Source organism: Elaeis guineensis, chromosome 5 (genome assembly GCF_000442705.2).
Source record: "Elaeis guineensis isolate ETL-2024a chromosome 5, EG11, whole genome shotgun sequence".
In the NCBI taxonomy this organism is placed as follows: Eukaryota; Viridiplantae; Streptophyta; class Magnoliopsida; order Arecales; family Arecaceae; genus Elaeis; species Elaeis guineensis.
Genome location: NC_025997.2, coordinates 3,973,674 through 3,988,998, shown reverse-complemented (window position 1 = coordinate 3,988,998; position 15,325 = coordinate 3,973,674). Strand labels below are relative to the sequence as shown.

The following is a 15,325-nucleotide window of genomic DNA, read 5'->3' as shown; positions in this document are numbered from 1 at the left end:
TCCTCGGGCTCTCTTGGTCTCTCCACTCTTCAAGTCAGATCTGCACCGCCTCCGACCTCCCCTCAAACTCTTTTGATCTTTCTCTACTCTCCAGACTCGATCGATCGAGGCTCTCCCCTCTCGGGCTCTCTGTCTCTCTTTTTTTCATTTTTTACTCTTCAGTCATTTGAGGTTCAAGGCTCATAGACTGGTCTGATCCAGCCCATGGTCCTTAAAGGGCTGGGCTGGGACAGCTATATTGTGTACTATTTTTTAGTTGGTCCTAGTCCGATTCAGTCCATCAAATTTTAGATCTTTATGAGCTGAGTCAGATCGGATTAGACTGGATCAGTCTATTTTGACGGTATCAATACTATCCAGATCTACTACGAGTTTGCTAGGAATATGATTTTTATTCTGTAAGTTTTTAGTTGTTGATATCTACGAGGTTTCTTGTGCTTCACAGACACCAGTCTCTTAATGTGTTGGCAAAACAACAAAAATGGGAAACCAGACAGTGTTACCAGAACCCTAGCTTCTCTCCACGGCGGGCGAAGGTCCTTTTCCAACAGAACCCCCGTGAGGAAGGAATACGGTATTGCTGCTAGCGTGGAAGTAGCATGCCATCTACTGAGGCCACATTTTTTTTAACATTATCAGGTAGGACAGAGCAAGTACTGCATAGATCATAGATACGAGGTTGACATTATTGACGTGTCAGGTGTCACAATTTCTTATTTAGAAATGTTTTGGGCTGTGAATTGAATAGGAACGACCACGTGAAACGTGATCCAATCCTCTCAGTCATTTTTTTCTTTTCTATTCTTCAACCTCTTACCAATCTTTTATTTATCGAGCACTCATGAGCCTGATCGACAGTTTGCAAGCCAAACCCTGGTCACATTTGGTCCAACCCACTAGGGACCGGAAAAACCAAGTGGTCCAAGTCCTCCAAATTGGGCAGCAGATATCCAACGGTTCGAATGGGATAAAGGATAAGGCCTCCTTCCTCCCCTACTCTCCAACTTCGCTCGCTCCCAACGAACGCTGGAAGAAGATATCATGCTCGAGCTTCTCTAACACCACCACCACCACCACCACCACCCTTATTCTTTCTCTGGCACCGAAACTAGTTTTCCTTCAACGAATAAGTGGTCGGAAATGGCACTTTTGCAGCACTCGCCGGCACTCCATCGAGCCCTCTTCTTGAATTCTTCTTCCTCTTCTACTGCTTTCCATCAGGTAGTAGACTGACTGACACTTTTTCTTTTTTTCCTCGGTTCTTAGTGTTGTATGGTTTGTTTTCTCTTTTGTTGGGATATTATTGCTCATTGGCTTGGTTGGTTTTGTCCTGTTCATGGTTTATGCTTCAGGGCCCTGCTTTCTTCCCTGGCCATCTTCATAGGAGTAGGGTTACCCTCCAGGTCAGGGCCGAGGATTCTCCAATCCCCCCACAAGGTAGGATCATGATCTCATTGTCTCGTATTTCGTGTAACAATCAATGATATATCATGGTAAACCAGTTGGCTATCCTTTTCTTATGCCTGTCATGATGAACAATACTGGTACACTTCTATGATAAATTTGGGGGAATTCAGTATTTTGTAATGTCAAAATCTAAATCTATATTTGATATTGAATTACAGTGAAAATCCATAATCGAATCATTTGAATTATCAAAAAGAATTAGTGAAAAGATATGTTAGCCATTCAATTTAAAGAACTGATAGGGTCATGCATATGGTAGCCATGCATTGAACTGTACCTTCTACAAATGAAAACCCACAATCTTGCCTTGTAAAAGTCTGTATATCAAAAATCCACCTAATCGTATGGCTTGCAAATATATGCATATTAAATTCCTTTCCATGGCATGCTCTTCCTCCATTATGAATGTGAAACTTTGGCTGGCAGGTGACATGCTTCCATCATTGTTGTGATTCTTAGGTCCTTTTTCGTTGGAATATGGAAAGGAGATTTTATTGACGTTGTTTACTCTTCAGATTGTATTGTAGAGAGATCCGGAAGGCGCCATGCACTTGCATTAGGAGCAATTAGCACTTGCATATCTTTAACTTATGCCAATTCTGCATCATGTAAGTGTTGTTCAAAACTCCTAGCAATGTTGTTCTGTAAAGGAGCCTTGTTTGCTTTTTATTATTTTGAGGGCATTGAAAGCCCACCTGCTAATCGTGCAGTGTGTTAGTTCATAGAATAATGATGGATTTCTGAAAAGAACCCTGATATGGCTCACTTGCAGCAGAGGTTAAGAAAGGATTTCAATCTGTCTTGGACAAGAAGGATGGTTATTCATTTCTCTACCCATTCGGATGGCAGGTGGGAATCACTAGCCTTTCATGATTTACGTTAGAAAGAAAACCTCTGGCCCATCGAATTTAATAATTTTGTATGGGATGTGATATCAGTTAGAAATTACAACCTCTTATAGATATAAAATGTTATTCCCAGGAAGTTGTTATTGAAGGACAAGATAAGGTGCTCAAAGATGTTATTGAGCCGTTAGAAAGCATTAGCGTTAACATGGTTCCAACTAGCAAGCAAGATGTTCGAGACTTTGGATCTCCACAAGAGGTTTGCTATTTCTTTTTATGCCAGAATGTCACATCCGAGAAACAAAAGGGTTGCACCTTTTACCTTGAAGCTTTTCCTTTTTGCACTATTTAACTATATGCTTTCCTAATGAGGTTATTATTAACAATTTTAGGTTGCTGATACTTTAATCAAAAAGGTTTTGGCTCCTCCTTCACAGAAAATAAAGCTAGTTGAGGCAGCAGAGGTTAGGATACTGTTACTGCCTTCATTTACCCAGTAAATTGCATATTGAGTTTTAGCTTTCTTAACGCGCACATGGTTCAAAAATTGTTTGAAATATCTGTAGAACCTGAATTATATTGGTTGTGACAGTAATTATTTTAATAATTCTAAACACCATGTAAGGATCATTCTGTTAAGTGTTTCAGTTTTTTTTTGTTCAGGCCTGAGTCTTTTCTTTCCTCATGTGACATTTATCTTATTGTTTTGTTGCTATTGATAAGGTCAACCAGGTAAATGTATAATTTCGACATGCATTATCTACTTTAACCTATTTGGTCCGTATGATGTCATAGCTTGTGTTGATTTGAGTTTTTGAGGAACCCTGTGCTCCGCATTTATCAAATGTTTATATATTACCATGAAGATTTTTCGACTGCATGCTTTTACTTTAAGTAATAAGATAAATGACTTCCAGGTGAAAGAACAGGGAAGTGAATCATTCATCGGAATGAGTATCAAAGAAGTTTCTCACAATAATTTTTCCAACTTCAATAAGTTGAGCATTGAGCAATCTATTTTGATTGGTTTAGCTGTGGAAACTATATTCAAATAGGACATGCACACTCCTTTAATAATTGTACTGCCTTATCACATCATTTGAGTTGGTAAATCTGATTCATAATAGTGGCTAGAAAAATAGGGGAACATTTCCTGATCTGGCTATATGAGTGTCAGTGTGAACTTGTATTTTTGCTATTTGTATCATCAACTAAGACAACATATACTTGTTGAAAATCCTAAAACTACTGTGGTGCTGTTAGAGGAAAGCGAAAATGGCTTTCTTATCCCCATTTCATAGTTCAGTTATTGATTAGATGACTAAATACACATAGAGGGGATGAGCATCAAAAACTTGTATGTTGGATGCCTCTACAAAGCCTGAAACATTATCTCATGCCCATAATCTCTTAACAACATAATTTTGGTAGAATTGGTTTATTGGGACAATCTTAAGCATGAAGAGCATGGTGCTCTTGTCATTTCTAAGCATTTTTGTTAGGATCCATCAATATCTAGTTTTTTCCGATGTTTCGGCACTATTTGATCACATGTATGACAATGTACTTCTTAACACTTGCATCTGCTTTGCCATGTGTTGCGGTCAAGCGCTCATGGCTCGGCACGTGAGATATTGTCCGCTCTGACTCATGGACCTTACAATTTTGTCTCTTTAGATTTTGATCCAAAAAATTTCTTATGTGGGAAGGATGGTCTCTTCCTATATAAGCCAGAGCTTTTCTTGACTTACAACTAATGTGTGACTAATGATGCTCTTCTTTCTATACCACAACATAGTCTTCCAGTCAAAGGGGAGTCTATATACGGACAGGAGGTTCGCTCCTCTTTATTCTTACCATGGTCCCTCCAGTAAAGAGAGAGTCTGTGTATGGATGGGAGGTATGATCCTCTTTTTTTTTTTTACCATAGATTGATGTACGGATGGGAGGAGCCTTATAGTTGTAGGGGTGGTTCCTTACCTCATGCGTCACTATTGCGACTAAGGGTCCATGGCTCGGCATCTGAGATATTTTTCACTCTGGCCCATAGGCCTCGTGATTTTGTCCCTCTGGATTCTGATCCAAAAGGTGCCTCACATGGGAAGGATGATCCCTTCCTATATAAGCTAGAATTCTTTTTGACTCAACCAGTTTGGAACTAATGATGTCCTCCTTTTTACACACAGCACCATGATTTCATTATTTCCCCATGCCAAGACATAGTATTTTCCGTAAAATTATCTTGAATAATATTTGATTAGACTATTTAGTTGGCAAATCCATTTTGTTTGCAACACCAATGTTTTCTCAGGCAAAGGGGGGAAACTCATTATAGTTTCATCTTTTATTTTTGTAGTTAACAGAAATATATTTCCCTAAAATTCTTGTGAAGAGAAAGATATAGATCATCTGAAAAGTTAAAAGAATTTTTGATATTTAGTTTTAATTGTTTTTGTGCTCAATGTAAGAATTTTCATATAGCCAGTAATTTCATTATTTGTTAATCTACTTAACGCCACAATACGAATCCCATTAATCACTTATGGATGATTTTCTAGTTGCTGATTTTCTTCTTTTAATTACATTAATTAAATCATGTTTGCTTTTCAGTTCTCATGTTGTATTTATGTTTGTATCTGTGTGTGTATTCTTTGTGATATCGCAACCAATAGGGCCGTGTTCCATCATTTTAAGATCAGTTTTGTGAAGAAAATTATAATTATATGAAGTTCAAAATTTTTACGGCTTATAATTAGCTTGAGGGCAACCTCTATAAAATGGTGTTAAGATGGAAGAAGAAATGAGCATGAAAGAAAACCTGACAGAACAAAAGAGTTAAGTTCACCTATTACATTGGTTGCATGGAAAATGTTCATGCAACCAAAGATTCTCGTAGACATTACCATAATCTAAAGAAAGGGGGATGAAGACTAGAATTAGATAGGAAATTGCATTTATATGTAACGCGCAAAATATAAGCCATAAACCTGAGTTGAAACCTAATCCTCTGCTTGAGCTATTATAGTTAAGAGGTGATATCCTCTGAATTTGGTTCAGTTTTTATTGATAGTTCCTTATCACCATCCTTCTCAACTGATACTTCATATTAAGTTTCTAAAAGAAACCTTCGTACAACTTCCCAGTAGAGTCCTTTCCATAAGTCTCTCCTCAATTCTTTTTCCAGCCTCCATTTTCATTACATAAGCCTCCTCCAATTATTATTTTTCATCTTAATCAGTACTTCTCCATCTTATAGTCCATTGACACAACTGTTTTTAGCATACTCTTGTCTGAATATTCTTCTCAGTGCTATCACTTGCAAAGACATCCGCATGTTGGTACACTAGACTTTTTGGAAGTAAGGCATATGGTTCTTATCCTTACCCTACTTGACTTGACTTGATATTCTCTTTCCCTACTCTATTTGCAGATTTAGCAAGTATATCTGATTCTGATGACTTAGTCATGTGGCACTAGACATTAGTAATCTGTCGTGGTTTAGTCATGCAACTTCTTAGTTATTGCTCATGCTTGACAACATCTTCAGTCAGTAATTATGGTTCCTCCAGTCCCTTTGAAGTTACTTACTGATTTCTAAGATAGTTTGATGAGTTCTGAGTTCTGATTATTGTAATCAATGGTTACCCACAATAATGTTCTTGTTTTCTTGAAAATTCTTGGTAACATTGCTCATACTTGACAATCTTCTACATCAGTTGGTAAGGCTACCTTCTCCAATCTATGTTGAAAGTTTTAATTAGGTCTGTGTCATCTCAACAGTATGATTATATCATTTTGATGGTTCTTGTCATGTTTCCGTGGACACTGATTTCCTTCTATGTGTATTCCTGCAACATTTTAGTTGGTCTTCGCATTTGAACATTATCATGCCAGTTGGCAAAGTTGGTTTCTCCCATTTCTTCACTGAAATATGATTATTGCAGTTATCTGGCTGAACACTATTTTTCCATTTGCTGATCAATTCACATTGATTACACGCATATTTTTTACCATTGCTATTCTAAAAGAATTTAGTTTTGAGCTTCAAATTGTGACAAAATGTTGAATACCTTCATTGACTCCATAAACCTCCATTTCTTATGCTTGTATAATGTAGCTGTTTCTAAATAGCCCTTGCAGTTTTTGCTTCTTCAATATAGCATGTTATCCTTTGCTGGAGTAGTTGCTGCTAATGTTACATGAACACCTGGTTTGTTCTGCTCAGTCTGTGATGTCTATTTATCAATTTAGTATCTACATCTTACTGGCATTGTGCAGGACCTTTTGATTTCTTTATATTGCTGATTGCATTGTTCCATGCCCGCATAGCTGCCATGTTCTTGACGTTGGTCGTTCTCACAGAAATACTAATCCATTCAAGGTTGTATGAAACTACAGTGTTCCAGGCCCAACTTCCATCCTCTTGACTCCAGCTTTCTGACAAAGTCTTTTCTATGGTAATGCCTGTCACAACTTAACGATGCTTCAGATGCCCTGTGATATTTGGTGATCAACATCTTGCATTTTGCACCACTTCTCACAATTCAGTTCAAATGAGAACGCAACTTAAAGACTTTCATGTCATTGTCTATACCTCTGACTACATAGGCTGCTGAAATTGCAATCACTTCCCTGACATCATCCACCGGAAAGTCCATCAGTATTATGGAATGTCATCTCCACGAAGTTCCCAAACTAAAATACTTGGGACTAGTTTTGGTATACTTCATCCGAAAGCAATGTGTTTTCTCTTGCTTGGACACCCTCAATTAGTCTTCTCAGAAAGCCATGTGCCATTTCAGATTGAACTTACCGAATGCATTTACCAGATAAATCCATCCTGTGATATTGAGGGAAGCTTTTTTTTTTAAAAAAAAAAAATCAAAATAAAATTTCAATAGCCCTTTTTGTTCATAACTCATCTCAGTTAAGTGCTGATGATAGTTTAAGAACTGGTTCTAACCAAAAGAGAGACTATAAAATAAATTCCAGTTTGGTTAGTTTTTCTTGTATACTTGTACATCTCTTAGAAAGTAAGCAGTATATGAATGCATTTGTGCAACTTTATTACAGATTTGACACGAGGTCTACTATTATCTTTTGCTAGATTTAAGATATTTGTGCGAAGGAACTTATGCGAAGTTGTATTGCTTGGCCAGCATGATGTTGATGGGAGAGCTTATTACACCTTTGAGTTCATTGCTCAGGCTCCGAACTTCACCAGACATGCTCTTGGTGCAATTTCCATCGGGAATGGTATGAAGCCATTTGCTGCACATAATCTTAAACTGTATCTGTAGGTGAATGGAAATGAACTGATATCTATATCCATTGCTTACAGTTTGATTACTTGCATCTTCATATCACTTTGAGAGTCATCATAGATTGTATGTAATAACCCTTTATCCAATCAAATATTAGGAGGAACACTGAGTTATCATTGCCATTAGTATATGGAGCTAAGAAAGTGATGAATCTCAGTGTAACATATATAAAGAGAACTAAAACATCCTGTGGAACTCACTAAATCTGTCAGTAATTCTATATAAGATTTGCCTCTGTACATAAAATTTGCTTGTAAAAATAAATTAGTATGCAGGACAGCAATTTATGATATCTCATTTGTTTTGATGAATCCACAGTAGGAGTTGCTGATTACCTTCATTCTATGGGCACTCTTGGCAGGTAAATTTTACACCTTGACAACAGGAGCCAATGAAAGGAGATGGGAGAAGATGAAGGATAAGCTGCAGACTGTCATCGATTCCTTTAAGGTCTTCGATGTTTATGAGGGATGAAAGGCTATGTTGCTATTCGATTTGTTCTGTACTTTTTTCAAGGTTTTCCCGATGTTCAGAGAAAGTCAACGGCATTGCGAAACTGCCTTTTTTTTACCTCTTAAATATTATATATTATCGTTCAATATTTGTTGAAAATTATACTTTGATTCTCTCAGCATCAGATTAGACAGATACAGATAGCTATCATGAAAAGTATGCCTTGATTCTCTCAGCATTAGATTAGACAAATATGAATAGTTATGATGAAGATCATATCTTGATTCTCTTGACATCATGTTAGGCAGATATGGGTAGTTATATAATTCCACATGATGGAAATCATTTTTTGATTTTTTTGGCCAACATGCAACCAAATTTAGTAGATATGATCAATCCTATGTGATTAAAATCACTTCTGATTTTGTTAAGTATGTACATATTTATAGAAATTTTCGTTATATGAATCATATCATTCTTTTGATGTAAAGATACTGATCCCTTTGATGTAGGAATTTTTGATCCCATATGATGTGTATATAAACATGCTATCATAGCTAATGAAGTGAAGCCTTTCGGCTGCAAATTTTTTTTCTTAATATGGTATCAGAGAGCCATCCATTTCATTGAATATTTAGTACCACATCTTCTTTTCACTGGCATCCTGATAATGATGCATTAGCGGGCTTTTCCTTTTTTTTTTTTTTTTTTTTGCGGACCTTGGTAACATCTCTTTCAGCAATAGAGATTTTTTTTTGAAGACATCGAACATCTTGTCTTTGATTATCTCAAGAGGAGCTTTCTAATTTTTCTGCCACTTCTAAGATTCATCAAATTTCTTCATTTTTTTTCTGCAATTATATATCCATTGGGTAATCTATACTTTCCACCATCATGGTAGAAACTTCTGCACCCTTTGCTAATTCTTCCACCATTACTTCAAATGGTTCCATCTTAATGTTCTCATTCATCCAAATTTACTCTCACTCTATACTATTCATCTCTCTGATAAGCTAGGTGCTAATCTTGTTTCCAAATCTTTGATTGGTGATAATTATTATAATTGGTCTCGTACCATAAAAATGGTTCTGAATATTAAAAATAAATTGAGATTCATAAATGGTTCTCTTTCACGGCCACCCACCACATCTCCCATCTGTTCCTTATAGGACCATGTCAATGATATAGTCATTTCATGGATTTTGAATGTGCTCTCTACAGAAATATTAGACAGTGTTCTTTATTATATAGCAGTATATGAAATTTGGAAAGATCTCGAAGAACAATTTGCATAAAGTAATGGACAAGAATTTTTGAATTGAAGCATGATATTACAACAGTTGAACAAGACAATTACTCTATTGCTGTTTATTATGGCAAGCTTAAATCTCTATGGGACAAACTTATTGATTTGTCAAAAATTGATTCTTGCACATGTGGTGCATATTGATCTATATCCCAATTTGAGCTTTGTCAATGATTGATGCAATTCTTAATGGGATTTAATGAATCTTACTCTTCTCTTTACAGCCAAATCTTATTTATGGATCTACTTCCTTTAGTGAACAAGGCATATAATCTCCTTTTATAAGAAGAATGACGCCGCTCTCTTTATCTGATTTCTAAAATTCTTATGGAAGCCATGGCTTTGGCTAGTTTTAAAAATCTTAGAAGAAGTGCTCCTAATCCTTCCAAGCCGTTGGTGTGCCATTAGTGCAAGAAAGAAAATCATGCAATTGAAAATTGCTACAAATTGAAGAACAAGCAAAAGAATGATGCCTTAGCATCCCTTGCGTAAAATCAGTCTTGGTCTGCCTCCTATGCTGCCAATACTCTTAGTTTTGCCACTCCAATGCAAGTTGATCCTAATGGATCTCATGATGCTCCCATCACTCGGTATTTACATTCGAGTAATATGCTAAGCTACTTGCTTTGATTTCTTTAGATATTTCAACATCAATGGCCAATACTTGCTTCTCTATCCTTTCTAAACTGTGGGTGATTGAGTACGGAGCCACGGATCATATGGTATTTGATTTCTCTCTTCTAACCTTTTCTACCACTTTAATTCTCTTAAAAAAAGGATCCTTCCTAATGGAAAAGAAGCCGACATTACCCACATAAGAATAACAAATCTTAATTCTTCTTTATCCATAAATGATGTCTTTTGTATTCCATTTTTTCAACATAATTTTTTCTCCGTTAGCAAACTCATAAAATCTCTAAATTGTATCCTTATTTTCCATCCCGACAAATGAATTTTGTGGGATCTTTCAACAAAAGATGGAAATTTGTTTGGATAAAGAGCAAAAAGACCTTTACATTTTTCAACTGAATTTTAGTACCAGTGCTACTCTTTCGGTCTCCCCTCGATCCTTCAACCTTTGATATATTCGTTTAGGACACCCATCTTCATCATGACTATTTTATTTATCTAAAATTATTCCTAGTGTTTGCTTTTCGAATAAATGTTTGTGTCGGATTTGTCCTATTGCTAAACGAACAAGGCTGGCTTTTTCTTTAAGTTCAATTTTATCCGTTGCTCCATTTGAATTAATTCACATTGATATTTGGGGAGCCTATCATGTTAAATCTCATTGTAGTGCATCTTATTTTTTAACTTTAGTTGATGATTTTTTTCATGCCATATGGATTTATCTAGTGCAATATAAATCTCAATCTAGACATTGTATTCAAACTTTTATCTGACTTGTTAAGACTCAACACAATACCCACATTAAAAGAATAAAGACCGGTAATGACCTTAATTTTTTTTATCATAAACTTCAATATTTTCTATACCTTGAAGGTATTATTCATGAACATAGTTGTATTAGGACATCCCAATAAAATGGGATCATTGAACACAAACATAAGCATTTAATTATTTGCAGTTGCTTGTGCCTTGTGCTTTTAGGCCCACCTTCCACTTGAATTTTGGGGATGAATGTATACTTACAACAACTTAGTTAATCGCATTCCCTCTCTAGTTTTGTCAAATCATTCTTCATATGAAGTTTTGTTTGGTACTTGACCTAGTTATGCTCATCTTAGGATCTTTGGTTGCTTATGTTTTGCCTCTAAAATTTATAAAAAATATAAATTTGAAGCTCATGCTATTCCTGATATTTTTGTGGATTATCCTTTTGGACATAAAGAGTACCATATATATAACATCCAAACAAATAAGTATTCACAAGTAGAAATATCCATTTTTTTGAACATATTTTTCCTTTTCAACACATTCTACCAAGTTCTCCTCCCAATCTAGTTCTACCTCTTCCTATAAATGATCTCTCCTTTGACTCTACTTTTTCTATATCAACGTCTCTTATCTAGCCCATCATTTCATCTGACAACACAAATTCATCCTCTAACCATGAGCTTTTTTCTATTGCATCTATGTCTCCATCAACCTCAAACCCACCACCTTCTTTAAGTCATCTTTCTACATTACCTCATGATATTCAACCAACCCCTCTGCATCATTCTACTTGACTTATGTATCTAAAGGATTATTATTGCTTCATCATCACCACCTCCAAGCTCTCACACCAACAATTCTCATCTTCGGTGATTTCATCTCCAGATATATTTTTTTCACTCTCTAACTGTTTGACATATGATAAATTTACCTCCTTTATCATGCTTTTCTAGCTGCTCTTACTTCTGTTCCCAAACCTAGAATTTTCTCACAAGTTATCAAATACCCTCGTGGCGAGAGGCTATGGAGAAAGAAATTCAAGCCCTCGAAGCAAAAAATGCTTGTACTATTACTACTCTTCCTTCAAAAAAATAATATATTGGTTGCAAATGGGTATATAAGATTAAATATAAATATGATGGTATTGTGGAGTGATATAAGGCTAGACTTGTGACCAAGGGTTTTACACAATAAGAAGGCATCGACCATCATGAGACTTTAGCTTGGGTTGTTAAACTTGTTACACTTTGTTGCTTACTTGCCATCGCTGCTATTCATGATTGGGATCTTCATCTGTTTGATGTTAATAATACATTCTTACATGAAGAACTCTCTAAAGATGTCTACATAAAAATTCCATTAGATTATTCTCATAGGAGGGAGAATCAAGTTTGTGAATTGAGCAAGTTATTATATGGCCTCAAACAAGTTGGTAGAAATTAGTTTCAGAAGTTCTTTCAAGCCTTACTTGATGTTAGCTACACTCAATCCCGTGTTGATTATTTTCTTTTCTTTCATATTCAAGGTACATCCCAACTCTTCATCCTGGTTTATGTCAATGATATCATCATAACTGGTAATGATGCTATGGCTATTGATACGCTTAAGACATATCTCCACTCCAAATTTTATATTATAGATTTGGGACCTCCAAAATATTTTTCGGATATCAAGATTGCTCGATTTTCCAAAAGCATCTATCTTTCACAACAAAAATATACTTTGAGAATTCTAGAAGATATGGGCCTTGTGGGATCCAGAACTATAGAGACTGCTATGAAGCAACATCTAAAAAACTCATAGACTCTGATGGTCCATTGCTTGATGATCCTTCTTCGTACTGCTGCCTTGTTGGTCGTCTCATCTACCTCATGGCTGCTCGGCCTAATACTATTTACTTAGTCCACATTCTTAATCAATTTATGCAACAGCTTCGCAAGTCTCATCTTGATATCGCTCTACGATTGCTTCACTATTTTAAAGATACTCCTGGCCAAAGCGTTCTTCTTTTTTCTTCTAGCTCCCTTCATCTCATAGTTTATTGTGACTTAGATTGGGCCAACTATCCCATGACTTGGCACTCGACTACTGGTTCTTGTATTTTTCTTAATTCTTCTTTTATTTCTTAGAAAACAAAGAAACAAGCCACTGTCTCACACTTCTTTGCAGAAGCTGAGTATTGCGCCATGGCTACAACGATATATGAGATACAATAGTTAAAATACTTGCTCCATGATTTAGGTATCATCCATTCTGCACCTATGATATTGTATTGTGATAATAAAGCCATCCTTCATATTGCTGTCAATCCTTTATTCCATTAATGCATGACATACAATATTGAACTGGATTGTCATTTCATTCATGAGAAAATTTAGTCCGGCCTATTGCATACCAAGTTTTTCTCCTCCACTCACCAGTTAGTTGATGTTTTCACTCAAGCCTTGAGCAAGAATGTATTTTGTTTCGTTATTGGTAAGTTGGGCATTATAAATTTTCACGCACCAACTCATAGGGGAGTATTGGAAATTATATCTTGATTCTCTTAGTATCAGATTAGACAGATATGGATAGCTATCATAAAGATCATATCTTGATATATTCTCTCAACATCAGATTAGGCAGATATGAATAACTATGATGAAGATCATATATATCTTGATTCTCTCCACATCATATTAGGTAGATATGGGCAGCTATATAATCCCACATGATGGAAATCATTTCTTGATTTTCTCAACCAACCATGCAACTAGATTTAATAGATATGACCAATCTTATGTGATTAAAACCATTCATGATTTTGCTAACCATATACATATTTAGAAGATTTTCATTATATAGATCATATCATTCTTTTAATGTAAAGATATTGATCCCTTTGATATAGCTAGGGATTTCTGATCCCATATGATGTGCGTATAGATATACTATCATAGCCAATGAAACGAAGTTTTTTGACAACAAATTTCTTCTTTAACATCCTTTGTCTATAAATTTTTTCCTTAACAATATTATTAATCAACGCGCAACATGTACAGCTGAATGATGCTTGTAAATTATAACATCATATTCATTGACAATACAAGCAAAGCATGAGCAAGATAACCCACCACCAAGAGAATTTTAAAGCATAAGAAACTTTTTAAGTTCTCTAACATGGGTTCTCCTTTTTCAAAAATTTGTTTCCGTTCAACTACATGAGCAAAAGAGAAATACTTTAACGAAGGTGGGTGCCATCTGTGAGGGGATGGGTGCTTCTGAAATTTTCTTCCTCTCACATGCACGTATGCATGGATGGATTAAAAATTATAACGCGTCGACAAGTGCGGAGGACCGGTCACCAACCCAACAAGATTGGACATCCCCGCACGTATAAATAGATCTCCAGACTCCCTTCCTTTCCATCCATTCTCTCTGCACTCGTATATCTTACGGTGATCTCAGAGGAATCGATCAAGCCAAGGAAGAAATCAAGGAGGATGGCATCGTCCCGAGTCCACGTGTTGCTAGCGTCGTGGTTGCTGCTCTTGGTCATAGCACCAGTGTTAGTTGAAGGAGACAAATGTAGTGAATGCTACACCAAGTGCAAGAGCGACGGCTCTTGGCAAATCCTCTGCTTCCGCTGCCATGCCTGCAAGTTTTCTGCGGAATGGAAAAAACCCACGCGTGAAGACCGTTCTAGTTGGACGGGTAGTTGGGAGGCGGGCTTAAGAGGTGATATTTTTCCCTCATCTCTTTCTAAATTCCAGTTATCATCATATGTCAAATAGATCGCCATCCTCTCTTTCATACTTTCTCTCCCTACCAATGAATGCCGCCTTCTTTTTTATTGCAGCCGTGCCCGCAACAGAAGCACCGATACATTCGAAACAAGATAAGAATTAAAAAGATATGGTATATATATGATGGAAGGGCCATGGGCTGTCGATCGTCCATCTCTCAAATACTTCCACCCGTACTCCTCCTGTTGTAAACGAACAGACCGCCACCTTGGCACTTGTTTGGTCTTTGTCAATTTATGCAAACTTGTTGTTGCTTGTTTTCTTTTTTGGTGAAATATTGTATTTTGTTTTCGCTGGATTAATAAAACGGGTGGAATTTCTCTGTCCTTTTGTGAAAATAAAATTAATGTTGAATGAGATTCTATGAGTATTCGTGTTTATGCATCATGTAAAGCAGATGGCTATTTGACAACAAAAACAAGTGGTTGATAAGGTTATGAACAGGATAAAATTTCGTAAGAATCAAGCATATATTGATCTCATCATACATTTTTGTCAATTCTCAAGCATTTGCAGGGTAGGTCACGGTACAGTACTGTTTATTAGAGCTTGGCGGCCTCCTTTGTATTTTAAATTATTTTTGCAGACACATGTTGGACTGGTGATTATTTTGGCAATGATTTTTTTTTTTTTTCATTCCGAATTGATGATCCAAGTAAAATGCTTCTGAAAACTTACATTTTCAACTTCGTGGTGAATTCGGTGTATCATTTTCTATAAAATTGAATTCTATTGATGTCATGGTAC

General features: G+C 36.2%; 1 protein-coding gene and 1 long non-coding RNA gene across 4 annotated transcripts; both read left to right on the top strand.

Moving 5' to 3' along the window:
- Positions 1–975: 975 nt before the first annotated feature.
- On the top strand, positions 976–8,251 carry LOC105044486 (psbP-like protein 1, chloroplastic). 3 transcript variants are annotated; one of them, XM_010922405.4, is made up of 9 exons: positions 976–1,221; positions 1,353–1,437; positions 1,983–2,075; positions 2,240–2,316; positions 2,449–2,571; positions 2,705–2,776; positions 6,711–6,769; positions 7,472–7,568; positions 7,998–8,251. In XM_010922405.4, exons 1-9 carry the CDS (start codon positions 1,141–1,143, stop codon positions 8,013–8,015), a joined length of 705 nt encoding a protein of 234 aa, XP_010920707.2. In that variant the 5' UTR covers positions 976–1,140; the 3' UTR covers positions 8,016–8,251. The 3 variants fall into 3 exon arrangements, with proteins under 3 accessions (XP_010920707.2, XP_073113294.1, XP_010920706.1); XM_010922404.4 differs by lacking the exon at positions 6,711–6,769 and having other exon boundaries at positions 980–1,221; XM_073257193.1 differs by lacking the exons at positions 1,983–2,075; positions 6,711–6,769 and having other exon boundaries at positions 977–1,221; positions 2,243–2,316.
- A 559-nt stretch (positions 8,252–8,810) lies between these two features.
- LOC105044485 (uncharacterized) lies at positions 8,811–14,904 on the top strand. Its single transcript, XR_831913.4, has 2 exons — positions 8,811–14,510; positions 14,632–14,904. It is a non-coding gene; the product is annotated as an uncharacterized lncRNA (long non-coding RNA).
- Positions 14,905–15,325: the final 421 nt, after the last annotated feature.